The sequence below is a fragment of the Xenopus laevis genome, chromosome 3L, assembly GCF_017654675.1.
Source record: "Xenopus laevis strain J_2021 chromosome 3L, Xenopus_laevis_v10.1, whole genome shotgun sequence".
Classification (NCBI taxonomy): domain Eukaryota; kingdom Metazoa; phylum Chordata; class Amphibia; order Anura; family Pipidae; genus Xenopus; species Xenopus laevis.
The window spans coordinates 144,643,910-144,657,443 of record NC_054375.1 but is presented as its reverse complement, the minus strand read 5'-3'; the positions used below and the strand labels follow the sequence as shown (position 1 = coordinate 144,657,443).

The window sequence follows — 13,534 nt, the reverse complement described above, 5'->3', positions numbered from 1 at the left end:
TTGTAACTAATATCCTCTTACTTTACAATACAGTATTCACTATATAAATGCACAGTACATTTTTGGAATTCAAAATCAAGGAAATGTAAGTGAGCACATGACTGGCCAGAGCAAGGGGTATCTTTATCAAAGAGTGAAGTTAGAGCTTGTCACAGTCCGCTAGAGTGAAATTCCGCCTCTCTCCCTTCATTTCTATGGGATTTTTAAAAGAGTATTATCAATGGGTGAAAGTGAAAGTTCATCCTTTGATGAATATGCCTTTAAAAATGCCATATAAATGAATAAAGAAAGGATAAAGAGGATTGCGGAGCTCTCTAACTTCACTCTTTGATAAATATACCCCCAAGTGTGACTTTGACTTAGTTGGCCAGCTTATATGTATTAAAACATAATGGAAAACAATATATTAATTGTCTAAAGGGTAAGACATCTAACACAACTCTCTTGCCTGTGATCACTTACAGTGAGAGAAGAGAACTGCATTTCTGAGCCTGGATTTAGTTTACCAGGATGTGATGGTGAGTATATACTTGGATAGATGAGCATTTCTGTATATCATGGGGACAGGGCTGTATTTAGGTCTGGTGCCACCCTATGTACAAGACCTTACAGACCCCAATGTACGGAATTATGTCATGCGCAATGTTCTGGATTTCACTACTACCCCCAGATTTAAGTTGTAAGTCTCATGTGGCGGTAGGGTTTTTTTCCCCAAATATATATATATATACCGGGACTGTGGTCTCGTTGGTTATTCTAAGCCCTAACCTGCCAAGGACTATGCTGGCCTAAAAAAACACATATCGACGGCCTCTTGTAAGTTCAGTAATGCGAGAGAGAAGAGAAAGCGAACCAAGTAATGCATTAATTATTGCGCCTTGATAAAGCCAGTATAGCGAAACGCGCGTTGGTGTTTTGAATCTTGTTGATTTCAATCTTTTAACAATTTCAAATACTTTGGGTTAAATGGGAATGGAAGGGGTGGTGGATAATTAATGCATTACTTGGTTCGCTTTCTCTTCTCTCTCGCATTACTGAACTTACAAGAGGCCGTGGATTTGTGGTTTTTTAGGCCAGCATAGTCCTTGACATCTTAGGGCTTAGAATAACCAACGAGACCACAGTCCCGGTTGCTCTGCCTACTTTGCCTTTGTGGTGTCCCAGGGATTAGAACATTTAGGTAGTAGATTTGGGACAACTCCACCTCTCTCCTTTTCCATTTTCCTATTTCATTTTATGAACCTGAGTATTGTTTTTAAATTTTATCCCTATTTATGCGGTTACTCTAATTAATTTATAATCAATTACCTGAGTTATAATGAATTATTGAATTAGCACTGCCAAGCACTTTATTATTGAATTGTTGTCCAAGTTTGGACGCAGTTACCTCTATCACGCCTTATTATTGCCACAATTTTTAATCGATTTATTGTGGCTGGATTTAATCAAAGTTTTTTAATTTCAAATTAAGTAACTAATTTCATTGCACTGCACTTTATTCATAATCAATTTCATTCTTAATTCTTATTTATTATACAATGAATTTATAGCACGGCACTTTAAGTCAATAACATTTATTAGATTGGTCTAACGTTAATCACAGGGCTTGCACGGCAACATATGAAAATTTTAACTAACAGGTTTTGAAACAATTTATATAGTAACAGCTCTAGCAAGATTGTAAGCGGGGTACTTTTTCTTTTTGTTTTTGTTACCTACTGTGCAGCAATAATGTTATATGTGTCTGAATTTGGTGACAGTATTTTGTGTTTATTTGTAGATATAAATGAGTGTCTGGAAAACAAAAACATCTGTGGAAATGATGCTCAGTGCAAGAACACTGTGGGAGGATACAAGTGTGTGTGTGACTCTGGCTATCAGACAAAAGGAAGCAAAACAGAATTCTGCCATATTGAAACATATACTCAATGTGAAGGTAAGTAAATAACCAGGACAGGAGCACAAAAAAAAACAAGTATGGTTCACAGGGAGATTGGGGACCTCTCTCAAGCAGCAGAAGGAGAGGTACTAATAATCTGAGTCAGAACCATGTCAGAACCTGCAAGAGGTACAGAGAATACAGCCGGCCCATCTCAGCCTGTGACTGTAGCAGTCCCTGCACAGATAAGGACAGTCTACATCTACCTGATCCAGTTATGTTTGTAGGAAATGTTGGGGAAGCATGGAAAATCTTTAAGCACAGACTGTTACTATACATGAAAGCTACTAACACTATAACACTGCCCAGGGCACAGAAAGTGACCATTTTGCTAACAATAGCAGGGGAAGAAGCTTTGCAAATATTTAATTCATTTCCACTTGATGAACACGATAATTTTGAAGTGGTTATGGGAACATTTGAAGATTACTGCACCCCTAAGGTGAATGAGACATTTGAGAGATTTATCTTTAACTCCAGAGTGCAGTCTCCTATTGACAGTAACATAACTTGGTGGGGGCGGGCCCTGGTGCGGGCCGTGCAGACGGGCCCGCCCCCACCCTCGTTGGCGTGATGCCGCTGCAGCCGACTCAGCCGGCTGCAGCGTGCACGATCTTCCGGGGGGGCCCTGCGGGGGTGCGGGCCCTGGCCCAGTTGCACCACCTGCTCCCCCGGTAGTTACGCCCCTGCCTATTGAAAGCATAGAGGAATACATAACAGACCTCAAGCTGAAAAGCAGAACATGTAACTTTGCTCAGCTGAGAGATTAAATTAATCAGAGACAGCTATAAGAATTTGTCAAGCAGCTGAACTCACAAAACAGCAGCTCAAAGTTTCTAACAGGAATAAGAAGTGAAGAGAAGGTTTCTCAAGTGAGCAGAGTGGGCACATCAGCAGTCACACCAAGGGCTCACACGAGTAAATCTAATTTTAAGAAAGGCAAAGGGAAAATCGATGCAAGATTTACCAGATACAAAGTCTATAATAATTGTGACAATACCCATTCATTTAACAACTGCCCGGCTTTTGGTAAACAATGCAAAGTGTGTGGCAAATAAAATCACTTTGCCAAGCAGTGTTATAGTAAAAGCAAACTAAAAGATAGACTGGCTAAAAGATAGACTACAAAGAGTGGTGGTAAATGGAACATTTTCTAATTGGACCAGTGTTGTTAGTGGAGTACCGCAGGGCTCTGTACTAGGTCCCTTGCTTTTCAACTTGTTTATTAATGACCTGGAGGTGGGCAATGAAAGTACTGTTTCTATTTTTGCAGATGATACTAAATTGTGCAGAACTATAGGTTCCATGCAGGATGCTGCCACTTTGCACAGTGATTTGTCTAAACTGGAAAACTGGGCAGCAAACTGGAAAATGAGGTTCAATGTTGATAAATGCAGGTTATGCACTTTGCCAAAAATAATATAAATGCAAGTTATACACTTAGGGGTCGATTCACTAAGGGTCGAATATTGAGGGTTAATTAACCCTCGATATTCAACTAGGAACTAAAATCCTTCGACTTCGAATATTGCAGTCGAAGGATTTAGCGCAGATAGTTCGACCGAACGATCAAAGGATAATTCCTTCGATCAAACGATAAAATCCTTCGAAACTAACGATTCAAAGGATTTTAATCCAACGAATGAAGGAATATCCTTCGATCAAAAAAAGTTAGGCAAGCCTATGGGGACCTTCCCCATAGGCAAACATTGACTTCGGTAGCTTTTAGATGGCGAACTAGGGGGTCGAAGTTTTTTTTAAAGAGACAGTACTTTGACTATCGAATGGTCGAATAGTCGAATGATTTTTACTACGAATCCTTTGATTCGTAGTCGTAGTCGAAGGTCGAAGTAGCCCATTCGATGGTCGAAGTAGCCCAAAAAACACTTTGAAATTCGAAGTTTTTTTACTTCGAATCCTTCACTCGAAGTTAGTGAATCGGCCCCTAAATGGCAGTGTGTTGGGAGTTTCCTTAAATGAGAAGGATCTAGGGGTCTTTGTAGATAACACGTTGTCTAATTCTGGGCAGTGTCATTCTGTGGCTACTAAAGCAAATAAAGATCTGTCTTGCATAAAAAAGGTCATTAACTCAAGGGATGAAAACATAATTCTGCCTCTTTATAGGTCCCTGGTGAGGCCTCATCTAGAGTATGCAGTTCAGTTTTGGACTCCAGTTCTTAAGAGGGATATAAATGAGCTGGAGAGAGTGCAGAGACTAAGTGCAACTAAATTGGTTAGAGGGAGGGAAGAGTTAAATTATGAGGGGAGACTGACAAGGTTGGGGTTGTTTTCTCTGGAAAAAAGGCGCTTGCGAGGGGACATGATTACACTTTACAAGTACATTAGAGGACATTATAGACAAATAGCAGGGGACCTTTTTACCCATAAAGTGGATCACCGTACCAGAGGCCCCCCCTTTAGACTAAAAGAAAAGAACTTTCATTTCACAGTCAGGACAGTGAAGTTGGGGAATGCACTGCCGGGTGATGTTGTGATGCTGATTCAGTTAATGACTATAAGAGGGACTTGGATGATTTTTTGGATAGACATAATATTAAAGGCTATTGTGATACTAAGCTCTATAGTTAGTATAGGTATGGGTATATAGAATTTAATTAAAAGTAGGGAGGGGTGTGTGTATGGATGCTGGGTTTTCATTTGGAGGAGTTAAACTTGATGGACTTTGTCTTTTTTCAACATGATTTAACTATGTAACTATGAAACCAGATCCTGCAAAAGTATTAGCAATTAAAAGAATGGGCAGTCCTAGTAATAAAAAAGAACGGCACAGATTCATGGGTATGTTAAACTATCTTAGCAAGTACATTCCCAATATGGCAGACAAGACACCCCATATGAGGAGCTTGTTGCTAAAGCACCCTGAGTGGAACTGGACAGAGAAGCTCAATCACTAAAAGGCATTCTTTGTTGTGCACAGACTCTGCAAAATGTTGACATACATTGGCCTTCAAAAATATCAATAGATACATCAAAGATGGAAGAGGTGTATTTCTACTGCAACAATATAGTAAGGAATGGAAGCCAGTTACATATGCATCACACCCATTCACACACACAGAGCGCAAATATGCACATATAGAAAAAGAGACTCTTGGGGTCACATTTACTAAGGGTCGAATATCAAGGGTTAATAAACCCCGAATTTGCCCCTCGAGGTAAAACCCTACGAATTCGAATATCGAATTCGTAGGATTTACCGCAAATCCTATGGTCAGATGATCGAAGGACGATGAAATCCTTCGAATCGCAATATTCGAAGGATTTTAATCCATCGATCGAAGGATTTTCCTTCGATCAAAAAAACATTAGAAAAGTGCTAGGGGAGGTCCCCATAGGCTAACATTGTACCTCATTAGGTTTAAACTACCGAAGTATGTAGTCGAAGTTTTTTTTAAAGAGACAGTACTTCGACTATCGCATGGTCGAATAGTCGAACGATTTTTAGTTCGAATCGTTCAAATCTAAGTCGAAGGTCGTAGTAGCCTATTCGATGGTCGAAGTACCCAAAAAAATACTTAGAAATTCGAAGTTTTTTTTACTTCGAATCCTTCACTCGAGCTTAGTAAATGTGCCCCTTGGTATTGCTTTTGGATATGAAGAATTCCACAACTTTGTGTATGGGACAAAACATATAGAAAGAAATATGGAAAGCTCCTCCATGGATTCAACGTTTGTTATTGAAATTGCAGAAATATGACTACAAAGTAGAATATACACCTGGCAGGTTCCTTCTAGTTGCAGATTCATAATCAAGGACATGGAATGAGGACACTGTTGTATCAGTGAAAAGGAATGAAGTGTGGAAATACATATTAATAGTGGTATGGCTGGGAAAGCAGTAACAGAAGAAATGTGGAAGAAATTTAAAACAAGCACTGCCTCTGAAGATCATCTACAAATGATTACTGCATTACATTCAAACAATCCCAAAAAATATCTTACATATTGTCAATATTGTAATGAACTTTCTACATGGGAGTACTGCTCAAAGGATCTCAAATTGTTGTGCCTTCATCTCTGCGAAAGGACACGCTAACCGTAATACATGAAGGGCCTCTTGGAATTCAAAAATGCAAAAAACGGGCAGAAGAATCCTTATTTTGGCCCTCTATAAATGAGGATATTGCTCAAGTTATAACAAGCTGCACAACTTGCCCAACCTTTGCTCCAAGGGAGCCCCTTATACGGAGAGAAATGTCATGTGGTCCCTGGGATACAATTGGAGTTGATATATTCATGTTGAATGGAAAGAAGCATTTGGCAATATTACACATACTCCAATTATCCAGAAGTTCGAAAATTAAAAAATAGCACATCACTTGAGGCATGCAAAATACTTAAAACACACTTCTGCTGATATGGAATACCAAGAGAAGTAAGAACAAATAATGGTTCTCAGTTTATAGGAAAATACTTTGTAAGATTCACAGAAGAGTTTGGATTCAAGCATGTACCTTCAAGCCCAAGATCCCCAGAGTAATAGACTTGTGGAGTGTGGCATCAGGATTATAAAACAGTTGTTGAAAAAAGCAGTTCATTCAGGTCAGGACCTAGAAGTGACACTCTTAAATTACTGAGTTATTCCTTGCCAGACAAATACAGACAAAATTGCCTGCATTAGAGCTTGTGTAGTGATGGGCGCGAATTCGCACGATTCGCCGCCAGCAAATAAATTCACGAAACGCCCGCGAAAATTGGGGGCAAAAATTCGCCGGTGTCAAAAAAAAACGAGACGCCGGCGCCGTTTCACGAATTTTTTTGCCGTTTCGTGAAATTCGCAAATTTTCCGGCGAAGCAAAACGGCACGAATTCGCCCATCACTACTTAAGTGTTACCACAATGATAGGACCCTCCTTAAATGGTACAGACAACAGAAACAAAACATGAGTGAGAGACAAAAGAAAAATGATGACAAAAGTACAAAAACACTTGAACATTTACACATTGGAGATGAGCTCAGAATTTGGAATGGATCTACCTGGTATTAAAAAGCACAACTGCTACGCCTAGTCTCACCTCGAGGAGCCACAGGCCCAGGATTTGATTCACATGGAGCAGCATCTAGTTAGTAAATATATCACTAACCCCAGACAGGTACTAGAATCCCCTGCTCTAATCCCAAACACAATCAATGTGGAATAATAAACTGGCAGTGGTGACTAAGCACAACATTACCCACCAGTACTTCATTTCTGTGGTGCTCTGATTGCTTTACGCACAAAACTAGTGGATCTATTGACATAGTCCGTAGCGATAACACTGAAATTACTGCCAGCTTGTAGGTGACAGTAAATCCAGGATTCCCCTGTGTCAATAAACACACTTGAATTACATTGGAGCCATTGTAGGTGGGATGGATGCAACAAAGGTTAAGGAGCATAAGAAGAAGAAGAGAGAATGAAAACTGACATTAAGTTAAAAGAATAGGTAACGGTCATATTCCGTTCAAGTTCTATTTATTGTGTTTACGTTAAGTAAAGGTATATTTAGGTGTTTTCTTGGGATACACTAAACCCTTTTTTTTTCTGGATTTGGCCGAATCCTGAATTTTATTGTCGGATCTGGCTGAATTCTGAACCGAATCCAGACCTCAGGCAGAAATTGATGACAAGGAGGCAAAAAAGTACATGCACTAATTGACACAAAATTCGGCAAATCCTGCTGAAAAAGGCTCGGATCCCATGAACCCCAAACCAATACTGGATTCAGTGCATCTCTAGTGTTTATTGTTCCTTTAACACAAGGAAAGTCATCTTCAGTGGGAGGAGACAATTTGTTCTGTTCTGCTAATCTGGCCATGACATTGGAATGTAGGCTGGTGTATGATACCAGAGCTACGGTCTTTGTCCATTTTATGTGGATGTAAAAAAGTAATCTGTCACTTGCCTATAAATGTTCTTCACTCTTGGTGCATGATAACTAGACAGAGTTAGTGGAAGGACACTTGCAAATGGTGAGGGAGCTGATTTGAACGAGAGAGATACAGAAGCATCAGGGGCAGATTTCGCTATTCTCATAGGTCTGTATGTCTTGTCTCTTTCAGCAGACCTTTGACATGTAGGGGGCATTCTTGCTCTTGGTTTATCAGATGTGAATATCTGGGCAGGGGCAGGTCACACAGTATTGATATTTGGTATCTATGGACCCAGTAGGAAGAAATATGACCAATACATATTATATCATATCTCTCCAGTGTTTCCGTAAGGAGTTATGGTTATGAGTTTGGTCCAGTTCCTACTCACAGAAGGTCATACAAAACTCAGTCTGTGTCCTGCCCCCTTGTATTCCTGAGGGAGGGGGGAGAGTCAAGTTTTCTGATACCCTGAACTCTTTGATAAATTGTCAGCTCTAAACATTGGATTTACTTTGGAGGACCAATTGCGATTAGAGGTTTATGCTGTTTGTTCCCCTTGCCTCCAGGACCAGGAAATTCTGTATTTGAAGCTAAGTATAGGTTTCTATATTTTTTCCCCTTTCATTTTATAAACTGTTTGTATTTTTAAATGTATGCAGTGACAGAACTAGGTGGGGGTGCGGGCCGTGAAGCCGGGCCCCGCCCCCACCATCGTCCGTGTGGCTGCAGCCAAATCCAGTGGGCGCGTGACTGACGGGGGGCCCTCGGGGGTGCGGGCCCTGGCCCAATTGCACCCCCTGCTCCCCCGGTAGTTACGCCACTGAATGTATGTCTTTGTGTGTCTGCTAAATAACCCTTTGAGTGCTGGTAGAAAGTATGTGTTTCAATTACATTAACCCTTTCACTAGTGATGGCAAATATATCCGCCAGGCGGGAATTCGTGGCAAAATTGCAGCGAAAATTTAGACGCTTGCGCCAATTAACGGACGCCCATTGACTTTAATGAGCATCAAATGTCTCCGGCGTCAATTTTGATGCCGGTGAATTTCATGGCCAAGCGAAACTGGACAAATTCGCCCATCACTACCTTTCACCACTATAGTACCTGGTTTCTCTCATTGCCAGTGTGAAGTATGAGTGGTGGCAGCAAGTTTCGTGTGAGTTTTGTGGGTATTGGTTGGTGTTTGGGGGGCCGCTGTCCTAGTCTAACCTGTGTGCAAGGTGTGTGAGATACAAGTTAGTGACCCATGACTAACTGGCATTATTGTTCTGTTTCTCAGGTTTTCCAGTTGTACCAGCTTTGTGACTGTTGCATCAAACTTGGTGCTCACTTAACAAAGTGTTTTACAAATACTGGTTGATCAGTGGAACCAAAAATAAAGAGCCGAGACAGAGCAGCAATTTATACCCCTTTTAGCTTCATTTGTCCAAGGGGAAGCTCACATTTAATGACCAAAACTTTAGACATGAACAATAATGGTGTATGTTTTTTGGATATGAAAATCCGGACAGGGGTGATTTTGCTATTTATAGTTACAGGTACAGAAATATAAGCTATACAAATGTGCAACATTGTGTGGAATCATATCTGCCCTGTGGATTTACTATGACCCCGGGCAGAGGTGCAAGAGAACGAAGGAAAGTTAGAATATACCCTGTATTGCTCATGCAGAAATGCTGCTCCCTAACTTGTGCATTTGAATGACATGTAAGTTAGGAGGTAGCTATGGTTGCGAGAGGCGTGCCCTAACCCTTCAGCTCCTCATGAATGTGGCTGTTGAATGTAGGCTGCACTGTATTCTAAAGTCTATTTGGTATCAGCAAAATTAATTCCATTTATTACTTCAAATGTAATGTTCATGTCAATAATACTTTTCCCGTGACATGTCTTGTTTTAAGTATAAACAGACTTTTCCGGTTTAAGTTCTGAAAAATTATTTCAGCCCTTTTTCAAGAATATCTAGGCCAACAAGTTTGTCTTCAGCCTAAATCTCACCCTAATTGGCTGTCAGACTTTGTTTTTCAGGTTTAAGTAGAAAAGCAAATTGGCATTTTCCCAATATATCATTGACCAGGATTTCATTCTAGTGAGTGATTCAGCGTTTTCCACAATTTGCTACCCTTTATTTGTGATATATTTAAGGGAAATAAATGTACAGCCCAACTGGGTAGTTCACAGGATTTTGGCCATGGCTTGTTTGTGCTACATCTGATTGTAAGGTAAGCTTACCCTTGCGGTATAGTGGCCGGTGGGGATGTCCACCGTGTGGTTGTTGTCTCTCTGAGCGCAGATCTCTCGCAGGTCACCGGTTTTACGTTCCGGTGTAATGACGTCATTGCGTTTTGGAGTGAAATTCAAAGGTATTTAAAGTTGCCCGTTGTTAGGTCTAACTTGTTTAGTTCCTGGATTCTTATTCTACGTGAATCCTATTGTGTATCCTGGTTTTGACCCTTGCCTGTCTGCCTGACTATTCTAAACTCTCCAATCCTGATCCTTGCCTGTCTGACTATTCCAAACTCTCCAATCCTGATCCTTGCCTGTCTGACTATTCCAAACTCTCCAATCCTGATCCTTGCCTGTCTGACTATCCTGTAAACTCTGCCTGTACCGACCCGGCCTGCCTGATTACGCTATTCTGGTTGATCCTTCTGAGTTGTGTTGCCTTCCGTCCTAAATCCTTAGTAAACTATTGTGCCCCTTTGCTCATCCAGAAGTCTTGCTTGGCTCCTCTCTTATTAAGACCTGTCGGCATCCGATTAGCCGATTGCTCCACCCGAAGTGAAAGGCGGCTGCTACAGGTGGAAACAGAGCCAAGACCAGGGAGCCTAGCACTTGTTCTGGATTTAGGGTGCTGATTGTGACACTGATCCTGTTGGTGTGTTGCAGATATAGATGAATGTCTTCTCAAACCATGTGCTCATCCAGCTGTTTGCAATAACATGCCGGGCAACTATTCCTGCGACTGCCCTGAGGGTTATACAAAGTACTTTATAATTAGAGAATCTGACCTCATGCGCAGGTAATGAGCATTGCTACACAGCGGTATCTATTCTTTTGCAGAGGCAGTTAAATGGACTTGTCTCAGAGAAAACATTAACCCTTATAAAATACATATAGATGAATATTCACCAATAGGCAGGCTTTTAGTGCTTCTCTGTGCCCATGTGGCAGTACCTTGTGCTAAATTAAAAACATGAATGGTAAATATGAATGTTTATCTGCATTAATCAATTTACAAGGATTTTTATATCAAAATCTGGTCCATAATATTTTTATATTACAGAGATAGAAGAATTTTTTTCAACATCGCAGCCAACCACTGTCATCACTATCACTACCCCCTCAGCCACCAACCCAACTACCTGCCCTGCTGGGTATGTCATGAAATTCACAGGAGGAGTCATGGAGTGCTCAGGTAAAACAAATCAAAAACATATTAGATGAACAATAATCATTTCCCTACACCAAATCCCTGAATAAATGAATCAATTAAAATGTCAGGCTCCATTGCTTTCATGAGGTTGTGAAAAAGTCATATTTAGACACACAGGAAGCTGGTGACAACCTTTTCTTTTCTTATTGTTAAAATTCTCTAGGAATGAGCCCGGTGGGGTGGAGGTCTAGCAACTCAAGGGGTGGAATCACATTTCCTATATGTATTAGGTGTGAGTAGTAGTGATGGGCGAATTTGTCCCATTTGGCTTCGCCATGAATTTGACAAATTTCCTGTGAAATTCGCAAAACAGGCAAAATTTTTTAGAAATGCTGATTTTGACGTCGGCGACAATTGGCCAGCGTCAAAATGGGCGCCATGTCAAAGCTGATGCCGGCACCCATTAAAGTCAATGGGCGTCTGTTGATAGTCACCAGTGTCACAATTGGCGTGGTTGTTGTTTCTTGAGCGCCGGTCTCTCGCCGGTCACGGGTTTTACGTGCCGGTGTGATGATGTCATCGCATTTTGGAGTGAGATTCAAAGGTATTTAAAGGGACTTTGGACTTTAATTATTTGCCCATTGTTAGGTCTAACTTGTTTAGTTTGTGGGTTCTTATTCTACGTGAATCCTATAGTGTATCCTAGTTTTGACCCTTGCCTGCCTGCCTGACTATTCCAAACTCTCCAATCCTGATCCTTGCCTGCCTGACTATTCCAAACTCTCCAATCCTGATCCTTGCCTGTCTGACTATTCCAAACTCTCCAATCCTGATCCTTGCCTGTCTGACTATTCCAAACTCTCCAATCCTGATCCTTGCCTGTCTGACTATTCCAAACTCTCCAATCCTGATCCTTGCCTGTCTGACTATTCCAAACTCTCTAATCCTGATCCTTGCCTGTCTGACTATTCCAAACTCTCCAATCCTGATCCTTGCCTGTCTGACTATTCCAAACTCTCCAATCCTGATCCTTGCCTGTCTGACTATTCCAAACTCTCCAATCCTGATCCTTGCCTGTCTGACTATTCCAAACTCTCCAATCCTGATCCTTGCCTGTCTGACTATCCTGTAAAATCTGCCTGTACCGACCCGGCCTGCCTAATTACGCTATTCTGGTTGATCCTTCTGAGTTGTGTTGTTTTCCGTCCTTAATCCTTGGTAAACAATTGTGCCCCTTTGCTCATCCAGAAGTCTTGCTTGGCTCCTCTCTTATTAAGTCCTGTCAGCATCTGATTAGCCGAGGGCTCCACCCGAAGTGAAAGGCGGCTGCTACAGGTGGAAACAGAGCCAAGACCAGGGAGACTAGCACTTGTTCTGGATTTAGGTGACACTGATCCTATTGGTGTGTTGCAGATATAGATGAATGTCTTCTCAAACCATGTGCTCATCCAGCTGTTTGCAATAACATGCCGGGCTACTATTCCTGTGACTGCCCTGAGGGTTATACAAAGTACTTTATAATTAGAAGACGTCGGAATCTGACCTCATGCGCAGGTAATGAGCATTGCTACACAGCGCTATCTATTCTTTTGCAGAGGCAGTTAAATGGACTTGTCTCAGAGAAAACATTAACCCTTATAAAATACATATAGATGAATATTCACCAATAGGCAGGCTTTTAGTGCTTCTCTGTGCCCATGTGGCAGTACCTTGTGCTAAATTAAAAACATGAATGGTAAATATGAATGCTTATCTGCTTTAATCAACTTACAAGGATTTTTATATCAAAATCTGGTCCATAATATTTTTATATTACAGAGATAGAAGGATTTTTTTCAACATCGCAGCCAACCACTGTCATCAATTTCACTACCCCCTCAGCCACCAACCCAACTACCTGCCCTGCTGGGTATGTCATGAATTTCACAGGAGGAGTCATGGAGTGCTCAGGTACAGTAAATAACAAACATATTAGATGAACAATAATCATTTCCCTACACCAGATCCCTGAATAAATGAATCAATAAAATGTTTTCATGCTCCATTGCTTTCATGAGGTTGTGAAAAAGTCATATTTAGACACACAGGAAGCTGGTGACAACCTTTTCTTTTCTTATTGTTAAAATTCTTTAGGAATGAGCCCGGTGGGGTGGAGGTCTAGCAACTCAAGGGGTGGAATCACATTTCCTATATGTATTAGGTGTGAGTAGTAGTGATGGGCGAATTTGTCCCATTTGGCTTTGCCATGAATTTCACAAATTTCCAGTGAAATTCGCAAAACAGGCGAAAAATTAGCAAAACGCTGATTTTGACGTCGGCGACAATTGGCCAGCGTCAAAATGGGCG

The 13,534-nt window shown here is 41.0% G+C and overlaps 1 protein-coding gene across 3 annotated transcripts in view; it reads left to right on the top strand.

Moving 5' to 3' along the window:
• The window catches only part of LOC108710363 (adhesion G protein-coupled receptor E2), an 84,290-nt gene that overhangs the window by 51,939 nt on the left and 18,817 nt on the right, over window positions 1-13,534 (top strand). The window contains exons 13-17 of one of the 3 annotated variants that reach the window (XM_041587202.1): window positions 465-518; window positions 1,781-1,936; window positions 11,099-11,230; window positions 12,602-12,742; window positions 13,007-13,138. In XM_041587202.1, coding sequence (XP_041443136.1) covers window positions 465-518; window positions 1,781-1,936; window positions 11,099-11,230; window positions 12,602-12,742; window positions 13,007-13,138 — 615 coding nt within the window. The remainder of the gene's footprint in view (window positions 1-464; window positions 519-1,780; window positions 1,937-11,098; window positions 11,231-12,601; window positions 12,743-13,006; window positions 13,139-13,534) is intronic. The other 2 variants (XM_041587203.1, XM_041587204.1) reach the window with 2 other exon arrangements.